Below are 15,640 nucleotides of genomic sequence, written 5' to 3' on the forward strand. Positions count from 1 at the left end.
TGTTCTGTTTCAGTGCATCATGGCATGGTGGGTACTGTTTTGGCAAGGAGGCAGTGCCAGCCCCAGCTCTGGCAGGTCCTCCTAAACTAGAGAGGTTTTATGTGTAGGTCTCTTGATAGGGTGTGTTTGTTTTTCAAGAATTATCATAGGTGAGTTTGTGGAGGCTTTTCACCTGTCTGGTTGTAGGGTTTCATGGGTATTTTAGCCACAGTAACTATTGAAAACACCCATTAAATCATAGAGGAATCGTGATATGAAGGGAGGTGAAGGGAGTACCCATACTGATGGAATTTCAAATGCTTAAAGTTATACAGAATAAACTTTAATTATAACTAGTATGCTTAAGAAATATGGTCACCTGACTAATTGAACTTCCTTATTGATTCTTTTCCTTTCAAACATTTTGGGAAATATTTCTAAACATATTATTGCCATTTCTTGTCTTATGAATATAAGTATAATTACATAGTATATAAATATAATATGTAATGATAATTTAATAAGCATAACTGAATCCTTTTTTTAAAAAAATCATAATTGAGGATCTAATAGTGCCTTAGAGTCATCATTCTTATATCATCAAGACCCTCCCTAACTTTGTCCCAACCTACCTTTCCAACTTTTTCTACAGTTACTTACCTGCATGAACACTACACTACAATCAGATTAGTAAATTTAATCCTGTGAACATGTCTTAAATATTCAGATTATGTCTCTATGGCTTAGTTCTTTCCATTCTCCCTCCCCAAAACACCTTATCCACCCTATTCTCTGCCTATTTGAATTACATCCATCCTTCAAGGTTCAATTCAAGTTCAACCTCTACCATAAATAGAATTTTCTGTCTATCTAAGCCCAAATTGATTTCTCTCTTCAATGAAATATTAAGCATTTATTGTCTATCCCATTTAGTTGAAACAATGGTAACTTGTTATAATATTCTAACATCATAAATTTAATCACAAATAAATATACAATTATATGTGAAGAATCTGTGGTTTTATCAGTAGAGGAAACTCTTGGTATGTCAAGGCCCTCCATCAAGATAGATTATAACCTATGCATAATTTAGATAAATTCTAGAAAGTTTCTTGAGGTACATTGAGCTTGGGCATGACTATAATCATCCACCTCGTTTTTCAAGGACAGGATTTAATTTAGGCATCTGTTTCCAAACTTAGCATTTTATCCCCTATGCCATGCCACCTCTTATGAATATGTGTGTGTGTGTTTGTGTATAGGTATATATTTTTGTGTATATGAACACACAGATAAATATGCCTGAATACATGAAGAATCTATGATTAGTCAGGTGAGACTCTTATTGTGGAAAGTCTTACACCAAGGTAGATTACCACCCTTATATAATTTAGGTAATTTCTCAAAAGTAGGATGTACCCTCTAAAAGTTATTTTTTTCTTTCTTTCTTTTTCCTCCCTTTTTCTTTCTTTCACTTTCTTTCCTTCCTTTCTTCCCTGATTTGAATTTGTTTTCTGGTCATTTTATTCAACAAGGATTTATTAAACACCTACCATATGTAAAACATTTCCCTAAGTATTAAAGGTGACAAATAATAATGATAATAACTAACATTTATATAATGCTTTAAAGTTTGTAAAGTGCTTTTTACAAATATAATTTAATTTGAGCTATTCAATTTGCTATGGAATAGACAAAGAAGAATCAAAGTCCCTTCCTTCATGGAGAATAAAATTAATTAGTCACAACAATGTCTTGCTTCTACTGTCTTATTGTTATTACTTTTGGTAAATCTAGATAGGCTAAGATAATAAGCTAAACTGCCTATCCTAGTTAAAGCCAAAATAAATGAAGTTTAACCCTGCTAAACATAAAGCATTTCATTTATCTTCAAAATAATCAGTTGTATAAGAACAAAGTAAATTAAGTCAGACTTGACAGTGAGACATTTGAAAAAGACTGGAAGGCTTGAGTTGATCAGAAATTTAATATGACAAAGTAATGTGACAACATTGCTTTAAAAAAAGCTAATATAATCTTGGGCCATGTTAATAAAAGTATAGTGTGCAGATCAAGGGAGATAACAGTTTTATTATAAATCTTCTATGGTCAGACTGACTACATTTTGTTGGCAAACTGAAGAGCATCCAGAGGAGGGTGATCAAAATCTCAAGGAATCAAGAAAGATATTTGTCAGAAACATTGAAGGAATGGGGAATATTTGATAGCTACCTTCAAATATTTGAAGAACTACCCTTTGGAAGAAGGGATTAGACATTTTGTATAGTTCCAAACAATAGGCAGGCAGGTAGGCAACAAGCATTTATTAAGCCCCAGCTCTGTGCTAAGTGTTGGGGATGCAAAAAAATAAAATTGAAGTAGAAGCAATGAATCAAAGCTATAACAAGATGAATATCAGCTCAGTATATGAACTTTCTCTAACAGAACTGTCATGATGAAACAGGCCATTTTGAAAATTAATTAACTCCTTTATTATTAGGCGTATTTAAGCAAAGGTTAGGTAACCACCTAGTAGGGATATTGTAAGTGTCAGAGTGAGGTTGAAGCAGACAATCTCCCAGGTCCCTTTCCAGTTTTATGATTCTGTAGTGTTACTTCTACTAGTACTAATTAGTACCTGTACTGCTACTACTTCCACTACTACTACTAGTATAACCTACAATGAAAACAGTTGAAAAGCACAGTGTTCTTATACATTAAGACCAATGGAAACTAATGTACCGTAATAAAAATCACTTATATTTTCTAAAAGATCTAACAGTTTCTGTGATTCTACAAGGATGACTCTGCTGGGAAATTACACTTTTTAGTTTCTTCCACTTTACACTTAGCAAAACTTAGGTGATCCAGTGAATGTAAGAAAATCATAAAAATATAACAGTCCATTCATGGAAATAGTGGCTGTCATTTTATGATAATTGTATTAATAATTTAAATTTCCTATAAATAAAGGAGTTTATATATCATACATAATGTGTTTTTAATGAATATTTGCTTTGTGACCAGAAGCTGTTTCTTATTTATTTAGAGCTATCAAGTAGCTGTGCAACTGAACCCAGACCAAGCACAGGCCTGGATGAACATGGGTGGAATTGAACACATCAAGGTAGCAAAAGGAATTTCCTTTTACATAGACCAATTCTTTATCTACTTGTCTTTTCTGTATTTTATTTCATGCATTTAAAAACATTATTCTGAGGAGTTGATAGGCTTCACCAGATTGTAAAAGGGATCCATGACACACATAAAAAGGCTAAAAACCCCTGATCTAAATGATGAATATAGCCTAAAAATTTATGTGTTTAAATATATAACTGACTTTGCTGCTTACGGGGTGTGTGTGTGTGTGTGTGTGTGTGTGTGTGTGTGTGTGTGTGTGACAATTATGTTCTGTTCATGTGTAGCCTGTGTGGTCCCTAATTGATGAATTTGAATTAGATAATCTCTAAGATTCCTTCTACCTTTTGCATTCTGTAATAAATCTGTCTCAAGCTGGCAAAACTATTTTGGCGTTTAATTGGGTTTTTTAAAATTTTGTTAGCTTTCTAATATTTTTAGTTGCATTCTCAATTCATTAATCCACTCTTACTCTCTTTTTTCTCCTTAAGGACGGCTTTGGCTTCAACCCCCAAATTTTGGAATGATGTTGTATTATTGTCATTATTTTCAATAAAATTATCTGTTATATCTATGATTTATTCTTTTACCTAGCAATTCTTTTAGGATAAGTTATTTAGTTTTGAGTTGATTTTTAACACTTTTTTTCCAGTGGTCCTTTAATATATTTTTATGTTATGATTAACAAATTATGTGTATAATATTTCTATTTTTCTGCATTTTTGAGGTTTTTCTGTTGTAGAACACGATCAGTTTTTATAAAGGTGTCATGCACAGTTTAGAAATATGTATACTCTTTTCTGTTTTCATTTAATAATCATTGGACTCTTTCATATCTAATTTTTCTAAAATTCTGTTCATGTCCTTTAATTCTTGTTTGCTTTTGGTTAAATTTATCAAGGGCTGATAGGGACAAACTGAGATCCCTCAATTTAAATTGGAGTTTTATTGTCTCTTTCTCCTTGTAATTAACTTAGTGTCTTTAAATATTTAGAAGCTATGCTATTGGGTGCATATGCTAAGCATTAAAATTAATTCAATATTTTTGATATTTATAAATAAATAGTTTCTGTTTTTAAAAAATTAAGTTTATTTTTGCTGTTGACTTATCTGAAATCATAATTGCTACTTGTAATTTTTGTGTGCGTGTGTTCAGCTGAGGCATTATAGATTTTGCTCCAGCCCTTCATTTTAATTGTGAGAATTAATGTTTAAGTAGGCTTCTTGTTGGATTTTGCTTTACATTCTACTAACCTCTTCTATTTTAATAGTAAATTTGTCTTATTCACATTCACGGTTATGATAGTTAATTGTTTCCTTCCATTGCATACTCTTATACTTTTTCTTCTCTCTACTCCTCTTTCCCTTTAAAAGTCCATAACACACTCTCCCACAAGTGCATATGGAGGCCAGGGGAACATAGGCTCAAGCACATGTGGCACAGGGGTAACACAGCTCCAGATTGCTGGATATCCTTTTGTCCCATTCATGTAAGCTTGAGAAGTTCCCCTTAGATATATAGTACATTTACTTTGTTTAGATCCTTGCATAATCCAGATTGTAGAGGGAACACCATCCTCCCAGTTCCTCAGGTCTGAAGTCCAGTCATCCTGGATTCTTCGCTATCTCTCAGCTCCCTTATTTAAGCTGTTGCCAAGACCTGTCTATCTCACTTTGGCAGCATCTCTCGAATATATTCCCTTCTCTTCTCTGACACAGCTGCTACCCTGGTACAGGACCCCATCGCTTCATGCCTAGAGTATTGCAACAGCTTGCTGGTGGATCTGTCTTCCCCATTCCAGTCCATCTTCTGTTCAGCCACTAAAGTGATTTTCCTAAAATGAAGATCTGATCATGTCACCTTCAAGCCCTACCCTACTCAGTAAACTCCAGTGGCTTCATATTGCTCCAGACACAAATACAAAACATTCTCTTTAGCATTCAAAGACTTAATAAGCTACCCCCCCTCCTTTTCTAGTCTTCTTATACCTTACTCGCCAACAAGTAGGAATGGGTCTTCCTGATTCCCAGCCCAGTGCTTATCTTTTGCACTGCCTAGTTTCCCACTCCTTTAGAACTACACAAGTAAAATAACTGATCATCCTTCTGTATGACAGCCTTATAAATACTCGAAGACAAGTCATCTTCCCCTCACCCCGTCTCCTCTTCTCCATATTAAATATCCTTAGTTCCTTTAGCCATCTCTCAGTTCTTTTTATATCATTTCCTAGATGTGGCATCCCAAACAGGATATAGTTTTCCACATTTGTGGAAGATAAGCAGGGTGTCTGGCCAGGGCAAAGAACAGTGGGACCTTTACTTCCAGTAATCCAGACACTGTGAATACTGCCTAAAATCAACTATTTTTGTTTAGCAGGTGCATCACAGTGTTGGTTCATATTAAACTTAAAATCAATTCAAATACCCTGACCTTTTCCCACAGAAGCTGCCACTAAGGAGAGACTACAACAACAACGACAAAATCATAAATTCATGAAGGAGAGATTAAGGTGTCTCTCCTTCATGAATTTCTCATTTTTTGTTGTTGTTGCCTAAATGTAAGGCTTTTCCTATATCTGTGTTAAGATTCCTCTTTTTTAAAAATTACAGTCCAGCATTCTATTTTGCTTTTTTATTCCATTTCTATCTTAAAGAAATGCATTATTCTCTGTTTTATCCCAGCACCTATCCCTGGAACACTCATATTTCAGATGTTCATAGGTTATTACAAGAGTCCAGGGTAGAGGTAACAAAGTAACTACGGTATTTGGCAGTGTAATCTAGAAATCTATAAGGTTTAGGCAGTTAGGTGGCACAGTGGATAGAATGCTTTGCCTGAAATCAGAAAGACCTAAATTCAAATATAACCTTAAGAGCTGTGTGACCTGTGGCAAATCACTTAACCTCTGTCTGCTTATAATAATAGCACCTACCTCCCAGGGTTATGAGATCAAATGAAATATTTGTAAAAACCACTTAGCATAGTGCCTGGCACATAGTAGGCATTATATATAAATGCTTATTTCCTTATCTTCTCATTTAGAGATTAATTGAGTGTTAATGGTGAGAGAGGAACCATCTGCAAATCCAAGGTTTTAAATCTGGGTAAATGTGCCAATGTCACTACGCCATTAACAGAAATAAGAAAGTCTGGAATTAGGAATTAGTTAGGAGCAAAGGGCAAGGATTGGAGAATGAACTGAGACCTCATAGACAAAGGGGCATACAAAAGGGTAGCTGAGGAAAGCTCTAGAATCAAGAGTGGAGAAAAGACAAAGAAGGCAAGAGAATGAAAACCATGAAGACAACAGGGCTGACAGTGATGTAGTGGATAGAACATATGAGGACAGTTGGATTTGGATTGGCAGTAAGAGCAACAGCTGGGGTAATGAGATATTTCCTCCCTTCTCATATACTGCTCCCAAGAAGAGATAGTAGCAGGAATTATGCTGATAAAAAAACCTTCCCAAAATAACATCATTGATTGTGGTTTTATTGGTGTTCTACTATTGCACATGACAATCCATAATAACAATAATAGCTAGCATTTATATAGCACTGACTATGTGCCAGGCACTGTGCTAAGTACTTTAGAAATACTGTCTCACCAGATCTTCACAACAACCCTGGAAAGAAGGTGCTATTGTTATCCCTACTTTTCAGTTGAGGAAACTGAGGCAAACAGAAATTAACAGAAATTAAGTCACAGTTAGTAAGTATCTGAAGCTAGGTTTGAATTCAGGTCTTCCTGACACCAGGCTCTGCACTGTGCCACCTACCTGGTCATCTAGGTCAGTCTCAGAGAATGACCTAAAATTCATTGAGGTTACCTCAACACCAAAATGCACCAGCTGTGTTCTACCCATGAGAAGGCCTTTAAGTAGTGGCCTTGCTGTCATTTGCAAATGCTTTACCCCAAATTCTCATACCTTGCATTAACAGAATTGAAAATCTGTTCTTCCTATATCCCATCTTATGGTTTGATTCTTGTTTCTTCACATTCCCCATCTGGTCCCCTACTTAAAACAAATATATTTTTGGAGAGTGTCCACCAACAAGGATAAAATTGCCAGTAGTGTGGAATATTTCCTTTTTTAACATTAATATTAAATTGAGTGTAGATGGTTGATTTCTCATATTTGCCTTTCTCAGATGGCAGTATTCTTATGGAACAGAATGTAACTCTTCTTTTTTCCCCCACAGGGAGACTATGTTTCTGCGAGAGGTTATTATGAGAAAGCCTTACAACTGGTTCCAAATAGCAAGTTGCTGAAGGAAAATCTGGCCAAACTGGATCGATTAGAAAAGCGATTACAGGAAGTTTCAAGAAAAAGATCAGACACAGTAGCACTTTGACTGAGGCTCTTGGGGTAGTTTGAGCTCTCTGGGAGAGGGAAAATTATTGGGAGGCTTCATTTTCATACCAGTGGAGACAAGACTTTGGTCAAGCTGATCATCCAGGATGGTGCATATGGATACATCTCTTGCTAACACTAAGTGCAATGAAATTTGTATATTTCCACAGGTCATAAAGAATGGTCAATAGCAAAGGAAAAGAATAAGGAAATAACCTCATTTTAACCAACTGTTATGCTTGGGTTAGCCCTAGGGATCCCTCCAAATATTGCTCTATTCTATCAATTCTGAAAGCTGATATCTTTTTTTCAGTTATTCATATCAAGAAATTTAAAAAGCATTAGACTGTGGAGGCACAGCATCTACTTCTTGTAGAGGGGGAAAAGAAAATGGAAGAAGATCCTGAGACTGAATACTTACAAGGCAAACCAAATAGAAAATTCCATGGAGTATTAGTAAAAGACCACCAAGGGATAATTTACTTAATCCTGAGGGCCAGTGTGATATTATCTGCAACCTTGGAGAGAGAATGGGGATAAATATCTGGAACCTTGGAGAAAGCACAGGGATAAAAGGATGATGCAAGGGAAGGGGGGGGTACTATTTTCAAAGTTCTATTAGGAGTAAACAATGGCCCACTCTCATATTTCTTTTTTTTTCATCCTCATATAATTTATAAGGAAAGCCACTAGAATTATGCTTGGAAATCCCTGCCTGTCCATGTGTAAAGGGAAGGGCAGGAGGAAGAAAGAGAAAAGGACAGTGTATAATTAATTATTATAAGGAAATGTTACTTGAATATTTTATTGTCATTAAACATGCTATCACTTTTGTAATAGTTCCCCTCCAGTATTTTAACAGAGCTGTTAAAATCACAAACACTATTCTCATGCTTTCATTATGGGTGAGAGTTTACCATATGTAGTCACCCCCAGATCTTCCTAGTCACATTCTGCCCATCTTCTTGCTACTCCATTGTGAGTGTCCTTTTCCCTTTCTACCTCTTAGTCTGGACACACTAATTAAATCAACACTACCATTTCTGAAAAGGGTGTGTCAAATCAATGCCCTATAATTCTACTCACCATTCTTATGTTTTTCCAAATGAAAAAAAACCATCTCTGGCTCCTACTTCCTTAATATATCATATATATGTGTATATATAAATATGATATTTATAAGACATGAAAGATGTGATATATCTATATTGCATATAGATATATTATATAGATATGTTATATGATATTGATATGTTATCATATCTGTCATATATATCAATATCTATCTATATAAAATATCTTCCTCTATTTGAATGTAAGCACCTTAAGGATAAGGATCATCTTGCTTTCTGTATTTTTATCCCCAGCACTTAACACAAGTGGCTTGCACATAATAAATGCTTTTATATACATTAATTCATTCTCCCAAATATTGAGATTTTGATGGAAAAAACTATAATTTTGCAAGACAAAGCTAACAATATAAATGAATGGAAATCACTTTATTAGTTTAATATTGGATATCCAAGGTCTCATTATTTTTTGAGGGGGGAAATAAAGTATTGAGAAATTTTTTTTTACAGTCAAGCACAAAAGTATTAAAAAAAAACTTTAAATAGAGAACTTAATTCACTTATCTTAGGGTTAGTGAGGCTCTGTGCCTAGAGCATAAAATGAATTAGACCCAAGGGCCTTGGTTTATTTGTTTTAGAAATGTATTTTTTATTGTTGGGCTTTCCTGAAGAATACAGAGTATGTTTTGTTTCACTGACTTGGTGAGAGACTGTCTAAATTGCTAATTAAACACAATACACATCTTTTTCTAAGTGAAAGTGGAAGCAAAGTGAAACTCACAATTTGGACTTTTAGTTTTGAGTGTTATTTATTTTTAACTTATAATAAAATGTTTAATATATATATGTACACATCATTTTTTGTAGTGGTTTGATACCATCTTTCCAAATTGGTAATGAGAACAACAGAAGACAATTCCAAAGTGAGAAGTAGCAAAGTTCTAACAGTACCTACAAACTAGAGATGATGTAGAACACAGATATCAAACATGTGGCCCATGACACTCCCAAGTGTGGCCACACCAAATTATAATGTTAATATGTGGTTTACTAAATCAATATGTGGCCTGAAGGGATCCTTATGTACAGTTTAGTGGTCCCCATTTCAATTTGAGTTTGACACCACTGATTTAAAGTCATTCATGGGCAATCTAAGCAATTAGGTGGGTGTCAGTCATAAATGATGGATAATGCTATAAAAGATTGAAACAAAGAGAATGAAAGTGTTCATCCATTCTAGAAACTTGATTCTGATAATCATTTTCCTTAAACAGTAATTACTAAATGGCATGCTGTGTGTGGCACTGTGCTAGGTATTATACAAATAAGGTAGACTCAAAGACATTCAAATCTAAATAGGAAGGAACATGGCATCCACACTGTATTTCAGTAAATCAGACCCAAAAATAAGTCAGGAGGAGCCTCTTGTTCTCAGGGACAGCTTAGGAAGGTAATGGAGAGCGTAAATGTCTTCTTATCTAGATGTGTGATGTAGTTCAATATCTAATCTTAAGAAACTTACATTATAAGAACATAACATTTAAGGAACGAAAATTTTTTAACAGATTTTCAAAATGTAAAATTATGTTGGAGAGGAAACCTATATTTATATTACTTTAGGCTAATGTTTTAATGGAGTGAATCTTATAGCTGGTTAAAGCTTTAAGAACATTTTAATTTCATAGATTCCTCAGGAAAATAAGCTTTTAATAGTTGCAATATGACTGTTCCAAATTGTATTTATAGTATGGAGCTCAAATTTTAAAGAGTCCCCGGCTTGTTTGTAGCAACCATTTTCAGGTATAGCAAACACCAGGGTGGTAAAAACAAATGGAAAGGTACCTTAATGTTAGGGATGGAAAGTCATTCCTGGAATCAAGAAGACCTGGGTTCAAGAACAGTGTTTGACATCTACTGGCTGTGCGACCCTGGGTGAATGACTTAACCTTTCAGTATCCGTGTGACTATCTCTAAGGCTCTAAGTTTCAGAATAAGTGCAAATCTGCATCAGTAGAGGAAGTTTCCTCATGAGAATTCTCTATACCAATGAATTATAGGTCTAGTTCAAAAAAAGAAAGGCCTAAGAGAAAAAAAAAACCTCAAATTGAAAAGGATGTTCTGAAGCTATAAGATACTTCGCATAATTAAATTGGCAGTTAAATCCCAAAAGCCTCGGAGAGAAACAGGTAAAAATCAAATCAAAACAAAAACATACCACTACTGATGGAATTTGTGTTTTTGCACTAGTTAGGTGTTTTCTACTTTTAAAAGTATGAGATAATAATTTAGATAGTATTTCAAAAGACATTTGGGGCCCTCTGTATTGATTTCTATTTGGATTTTTTAAAAAGATATCTAGACCTGTGATTTAATTTGCATAGGGATCTCAGTGCAAAGAAACTCCCTCTCCAATCAATGCAGATTTAAAACTTTTGCAATGTATGGTTTTAGATAATTGCCTTGGGCACTTGAGAGGTTATTATGAATGCCTATATGGTAACTGGGACTGAAGTAATGATGTTGTCTTTACTGACAGCACCATTCTGTGTTAGTGAAATGGGGGAAAGAAACCAGAGAATGAGATAGAAATGGGTTAGCACTGAATGGGACATAGTACCAATTCAATCACTAAAGCCCCACCCCTGCACTCTTCTATTCTAGGTGTAGTATATTTATTTCTGTTTCTCTCCCACCACAAACTACATATGCAAACTAGTAGGTTCCTAATGAAAGATTGCCTTTGGGAGCTGTCTATTTTAAACATTGCAAACTGGTAGAATTCTTCCTGGAAATTTTTCTTAACTTTGCTAAGTTACAGTATTATAAAGTCAGTTTTTAAAAGGTCAGTTGATAAAGGAGGGAAAAAACAACTTCATTTCCAAAGTAAGATCTGTAGTGATGTTTTAAAGCCAACTGGTTTTTTTCCCCCCAGATTAATGATCTAAATACCAGGACAAAAGGAAAGTGCTTCATATGCCCCCTACTGTTCTTTGTGTATATGAAGTTATTCAGACCTCTGCAGAGACCAGTATAAATATTAAAGAGGGATATGTATGACAAGTAAAACAAGCCAAGATTACCAGTATGTTATGGGTCACCTAGAATAAAAATAAATTTTAGTCAGTGTAGCCCCAGAATGCATTCTTTCCTTTGGCTTTTAAGCCTTTCACAGAATATTTTAGTTGCAGTCCTGTGTGACATGAAATAAATGATATTTGCTGAAATTCTTAAGAGGAAACACCTCACACAATGCACATTTTAAAATTACGTTGTGCAAATACATTTTAGGTCAGAATCCAAATGAAGACATCAAAACAGTTCCAGACAAATTAAACTACAAAGACTGGTTATAATTTGAAAGGAGAGCCCAGCTAAAAAAAGTTTGTGCATGTTTTAACTGAAGGGAAAAATCCAACTTGCAGGTGAGTATCTTCATCTGGCAGCTTTCATAGGAGTTTTACCTACTTTCTTCTTACTGAGCTAAGTGTGGTATAGTAGCAATATCACTAGACTTGGCCTCAGGAAGAACTGCATTCGAATTTCTGTTTCTAGCCATGGAAACCTGGCCAACTAACCTCTGTGTGCCTTAGGAAATTCTCCAGGACTTACATACTAAGTTACAGAAGAATGACTAATTTCTACCTAGTTTCCAAAGACGGAAGTGGATATGCCCTTTTGCAATTTCTAGCTTATTAAATTCCTAGGCTGAAGTAAAAAATTAACCAAAGATTGCTGAAGAATTAAAGAGGAAGCATAAATAATTGTTTGAAGCTACCTTCACAAAATTGAGAAGCAAGTAATTTTGTTGAGCTGCATTTGCACCTGGACAGTTTTAGCTATAATTCTTCAGAGATTGCAGTAGTAGCCAAATGAGCTTATGCACATCAAGACAAGATTTAAATTGTATACAGCTCTAAGGGGTGTGACATTCTTTAAGATACTCAAAATGTATTATCTAACTTACAGTTTATGACTATAATCATTTATCCTTTGAAGTTGGGTATAGATTCCTTGTGGTTTTCCCCCTATTTTTGTTTAGGTCTCTGTTTCTCTTAGGTAAATAAATGTATAGGAAGCTACTAACAGATTATTTTAAAACCAAGTGTGACTATATTTTGCTTATTTTTTAAAAATTAAATTTTTCCTAGTTTCCAGCTTACTTTTACTTTTACAAATACCCATCATATAGGCAAGACATGGCTCTGTAAATAACATCTTTTAATTAATTTTTTGAAGAGTAAGTACACTTCATATCTTGATTTCCTGATGATTGATGATTGTCAAACTGAAAAATAATTGTAATTTAAGATAGGGAACCTTTCTGTGCTTACTGTTAGTGTTTTGGTATAAAAGAGAAATATGTTGAAGTTATTCCTAAGTAGCAATTCTTTTTTATTTCTGCTTTCAGTAGGTATGTGGCTTAATGGTTAAGAGACAATATAACTGCATCAGCAACATTATCTCTCTCTCTCTCTCTCTCTCTCTCTCTCTCTCTCTCTCTCACACACACACACACACACACACACACAGAGCCTGTCAAAGTTCCTCAGAGTAAATGGTCCTATTTAAGATATGCAAAGGAATAGCTATGGTATTAATTTTTATCAGTGGGTCCCTGTTTAGTATTCTTTTTTTTGATCTCTAAAGGATCCTTCTATTAAAATGCTCAAGGATGTTAAAACACATGTAAAATGAAAAACTATTCCAATTTACAGGTTTTTATTACCACAAGGAGCTATCATCATTTTTGTCTATCTGAAAAGGTCTCTAACAGGTACAGATGTACTTGGTTTCTCCCCAATCTGAGTCGCATACACAGTGGCATGTAATATTTTAAACTCAACATCAATAAATATATATATTAAGAGCCTAATATGTGGAAGGCAGGGAGACAGCCAGGTCTTGGAAGGGATTCAAGTCCTACTTCTGACACATACAACCTTTGTCACCTATGTGATCATAGGCAAGTCATTTAACCTCTCAGTATCCCTTGTAATTCTCTAAGATTTTAATTTGTGTATAAGTTGTTGATCTGCATTTCCACAGGACCATTACTGTGCCAATTAAATCACAGGTTGAGAACCCCCTAGCCCCCCAAAAAATGAAAGACATTGTACCTTGAAGGAGCTCACAGTCTAGAGGGGCAGGAAAGTCAGACACAAGTAAATATAATATAAATTAGTACATGAAGAGGAGCCAACAAAGCTCTAAAGAAGGAAAAAATCATTTCTGGTGAGGACTTTGGGGGCAGGGAGTAGAGAGTTATTATATCAGTAAAGGCTTCATGGAAAAGCTGGGCCTCAAAGGATTGGAAGGATTTCAACAAGGGAGATACTCAGAGGCAATAGGTGGTGCAGTAATGGATATAGTGCTTTACCTGGAGGCAGGAAGACCTGAGTTCAAAACTGGCTTAAGACACTAATTAGCCAGATGACTTTGAGCAAGTCATTTTATCTGCCAGCCTCAGTTCCCTCATCCCTAAAACTGAGATAATAATAGCACCTACTTCGTAGAATTATTGTGAGGATAAATTGAGATACTATTTATAAGCTGTTTTGTTAATCTTAGAGTGCTATTTGATGGTGGTGATTATTATTTCTTTGTAATGTAACACTGACCACTATGGTTCCCACTGCCTAAAGGTCAGGTATGTTAGAATACATTCCTCTCCCAAACTTCTCCTGTATACTTAAGAGGTTTGGGGATGTCTAGACTCCCTGCCATTGGCTCCAGCCAGTGGTGTTCTTCCAAGTGTAGGAGGTGAGTCCCCTACTCCATTTAGCGACTTGATAGATTAGCTCTTAACAAAGAAATACTTCAAAGGCATAATCACAAATATACAAACTCATTCCCTCAACACATAGGAGGCATAATCCCAAAGGGGAGCCCTTCGCACCATCCCTGTCTTTAAGGATGGAAAGGGAATTAGGTTCACAGTTTAGGTCAGTTCCTAGAGAGCACAGTCCCAGTTCCAAGTCAAAAACTGTCTTTGGGCTTGAGTCAGAAGTACCATAGCTCCACCAGCTGGGTTTCCTGGCCAGGCAGTCAGGCTGCAACATCCACCTGGAATCCTGGCTTTAAGGTTGTATTGGCTCCAGCTCCCAGCTTCGTGGGGATTATACCTGTACCTGAAGTTGAGGACATACAACACAGAATAGAAACACCCCCAGGCCTGCTTATCTTGGAACAGGTGTAAAAGAGAGGGGGGCAGGGGGAAGAAGTCATTTCCCTTTCACCATTCATGGTGGCAGCATTGTAGGTAAAGTGATCTTCACCCTCTGCAGCAGAAAAGGGCCCACCACAATGTCAGAAACAGAATGACCATCTCAGTCTCACCAGTGTTAAAGATGCAATCTGTTCTAGTTATGCAACAAGTCAAAGGAGGCTACCCCCCAACCACATGGTAGGAAACAGAGTACCTCCATCTTAGGAAATGTATGCATACACAAGACAAGCCCCTCAGGAATCTGGGCATGCTCCAAAGACAAGCCTTCTATGCTAATTTGGAAGTCTCTGACACTTTTAGGGATGTCTTAAGACATAGTGATGTCTTATTAGGTACTCGTATCTTGCCCAATATGGATTTAAAAGGTTTAGTTCATTAAGGAAATAGCTAGTAGCTGTTTTAATGATGTCATCCAGACCACCTAAGGAAAGCGTACTGATGGCTAAGCTGATAAAAGTTAGTAGTATTTCTTTTTAGAGGGTGTGATTAAAACTCTTCTTACAACATCTTTAGGATTTCATGAAACTGTCTGTAGAAGTTATGGCATGCCTTTTCGTGTAGAAATCATTTGACCTAATAAAAGTTATGGTGTTTCCTGTTTTTGTTCTTAAAATTAAATTCTTTGTTCACAGTATTCTTACTTTATGTTCTCAGTTGTATATACTATATATTTGTTTTTACATCAAGCGATCCAGTTAGGCATATATAATTTATTAAAAAAAAAAACAGCTAGCTTGGATATAGGCCAATGAAAACTCAAATCATTTATACACTTTTTTTCACTGTCTGATTTATGTATACTTTGCCTAAGAAGCTCTGAACATAGTATTTACAAAATAAAATTTATGTAATTGTCTATTTTATATAAA

General features: G+C 35.4%; 1 protein-coding gene across 5 annotated transcripts in view; it reads left to right on the forward strand.

Moving 5' to 3' along the window:
- TMTC1 (transmembrane O-mannosyltransferase targeting cadherins 1) overlaps window positions 1-15,405 on the forward strand; it is a 320,486-nt gene extending 305,081 nt beyond the window's left edge. For 4 of the 5 annotated variants that reach the window (XM_020975836.2, XM_020975835.2, XM_078156680.1 and 1 more), the window contains 2 exons: window positions 3,029-3,106; window positions 7,321-15,405. In XM_020975836.2, coding sequence (XP_020831495.1) covers window positions 3,029-3,106; window positions 7,321-7,473 — 231 coding nt within the window. In that variant the 3' untranslated portion in view covers window positions 7,474-15,405. Of the gene's footprint in view, window positions 1-3,028; window positions 3,107-3,608; window positions 3,692-7,320 lie in introns of those variants that run through there. The other variant, XM_020975837.2, reaches the window with a different exon arrangement.
- Window positions 15,406-15,640: the final 235 nt, after the last annotated feature.

Source organism: Phascolarctos cinereus, unplaced genomic scaffold (genome assembly GCF_003287225.1).
Source record: "Phascolarctos cinereus isolate Bilbo 61053 unplaced genomic scaffold, phaCin_HiC Scaffold_1;HRSCAF=81, whole genome shotgun sequence".
Classification (NCBI taxonomy): Eukaryota; Metazoa; Chordata; class Mammalia; order Diprotodontia; family Phascolarctidae; genus Phascolarctos; species Phascolarctos cinereus.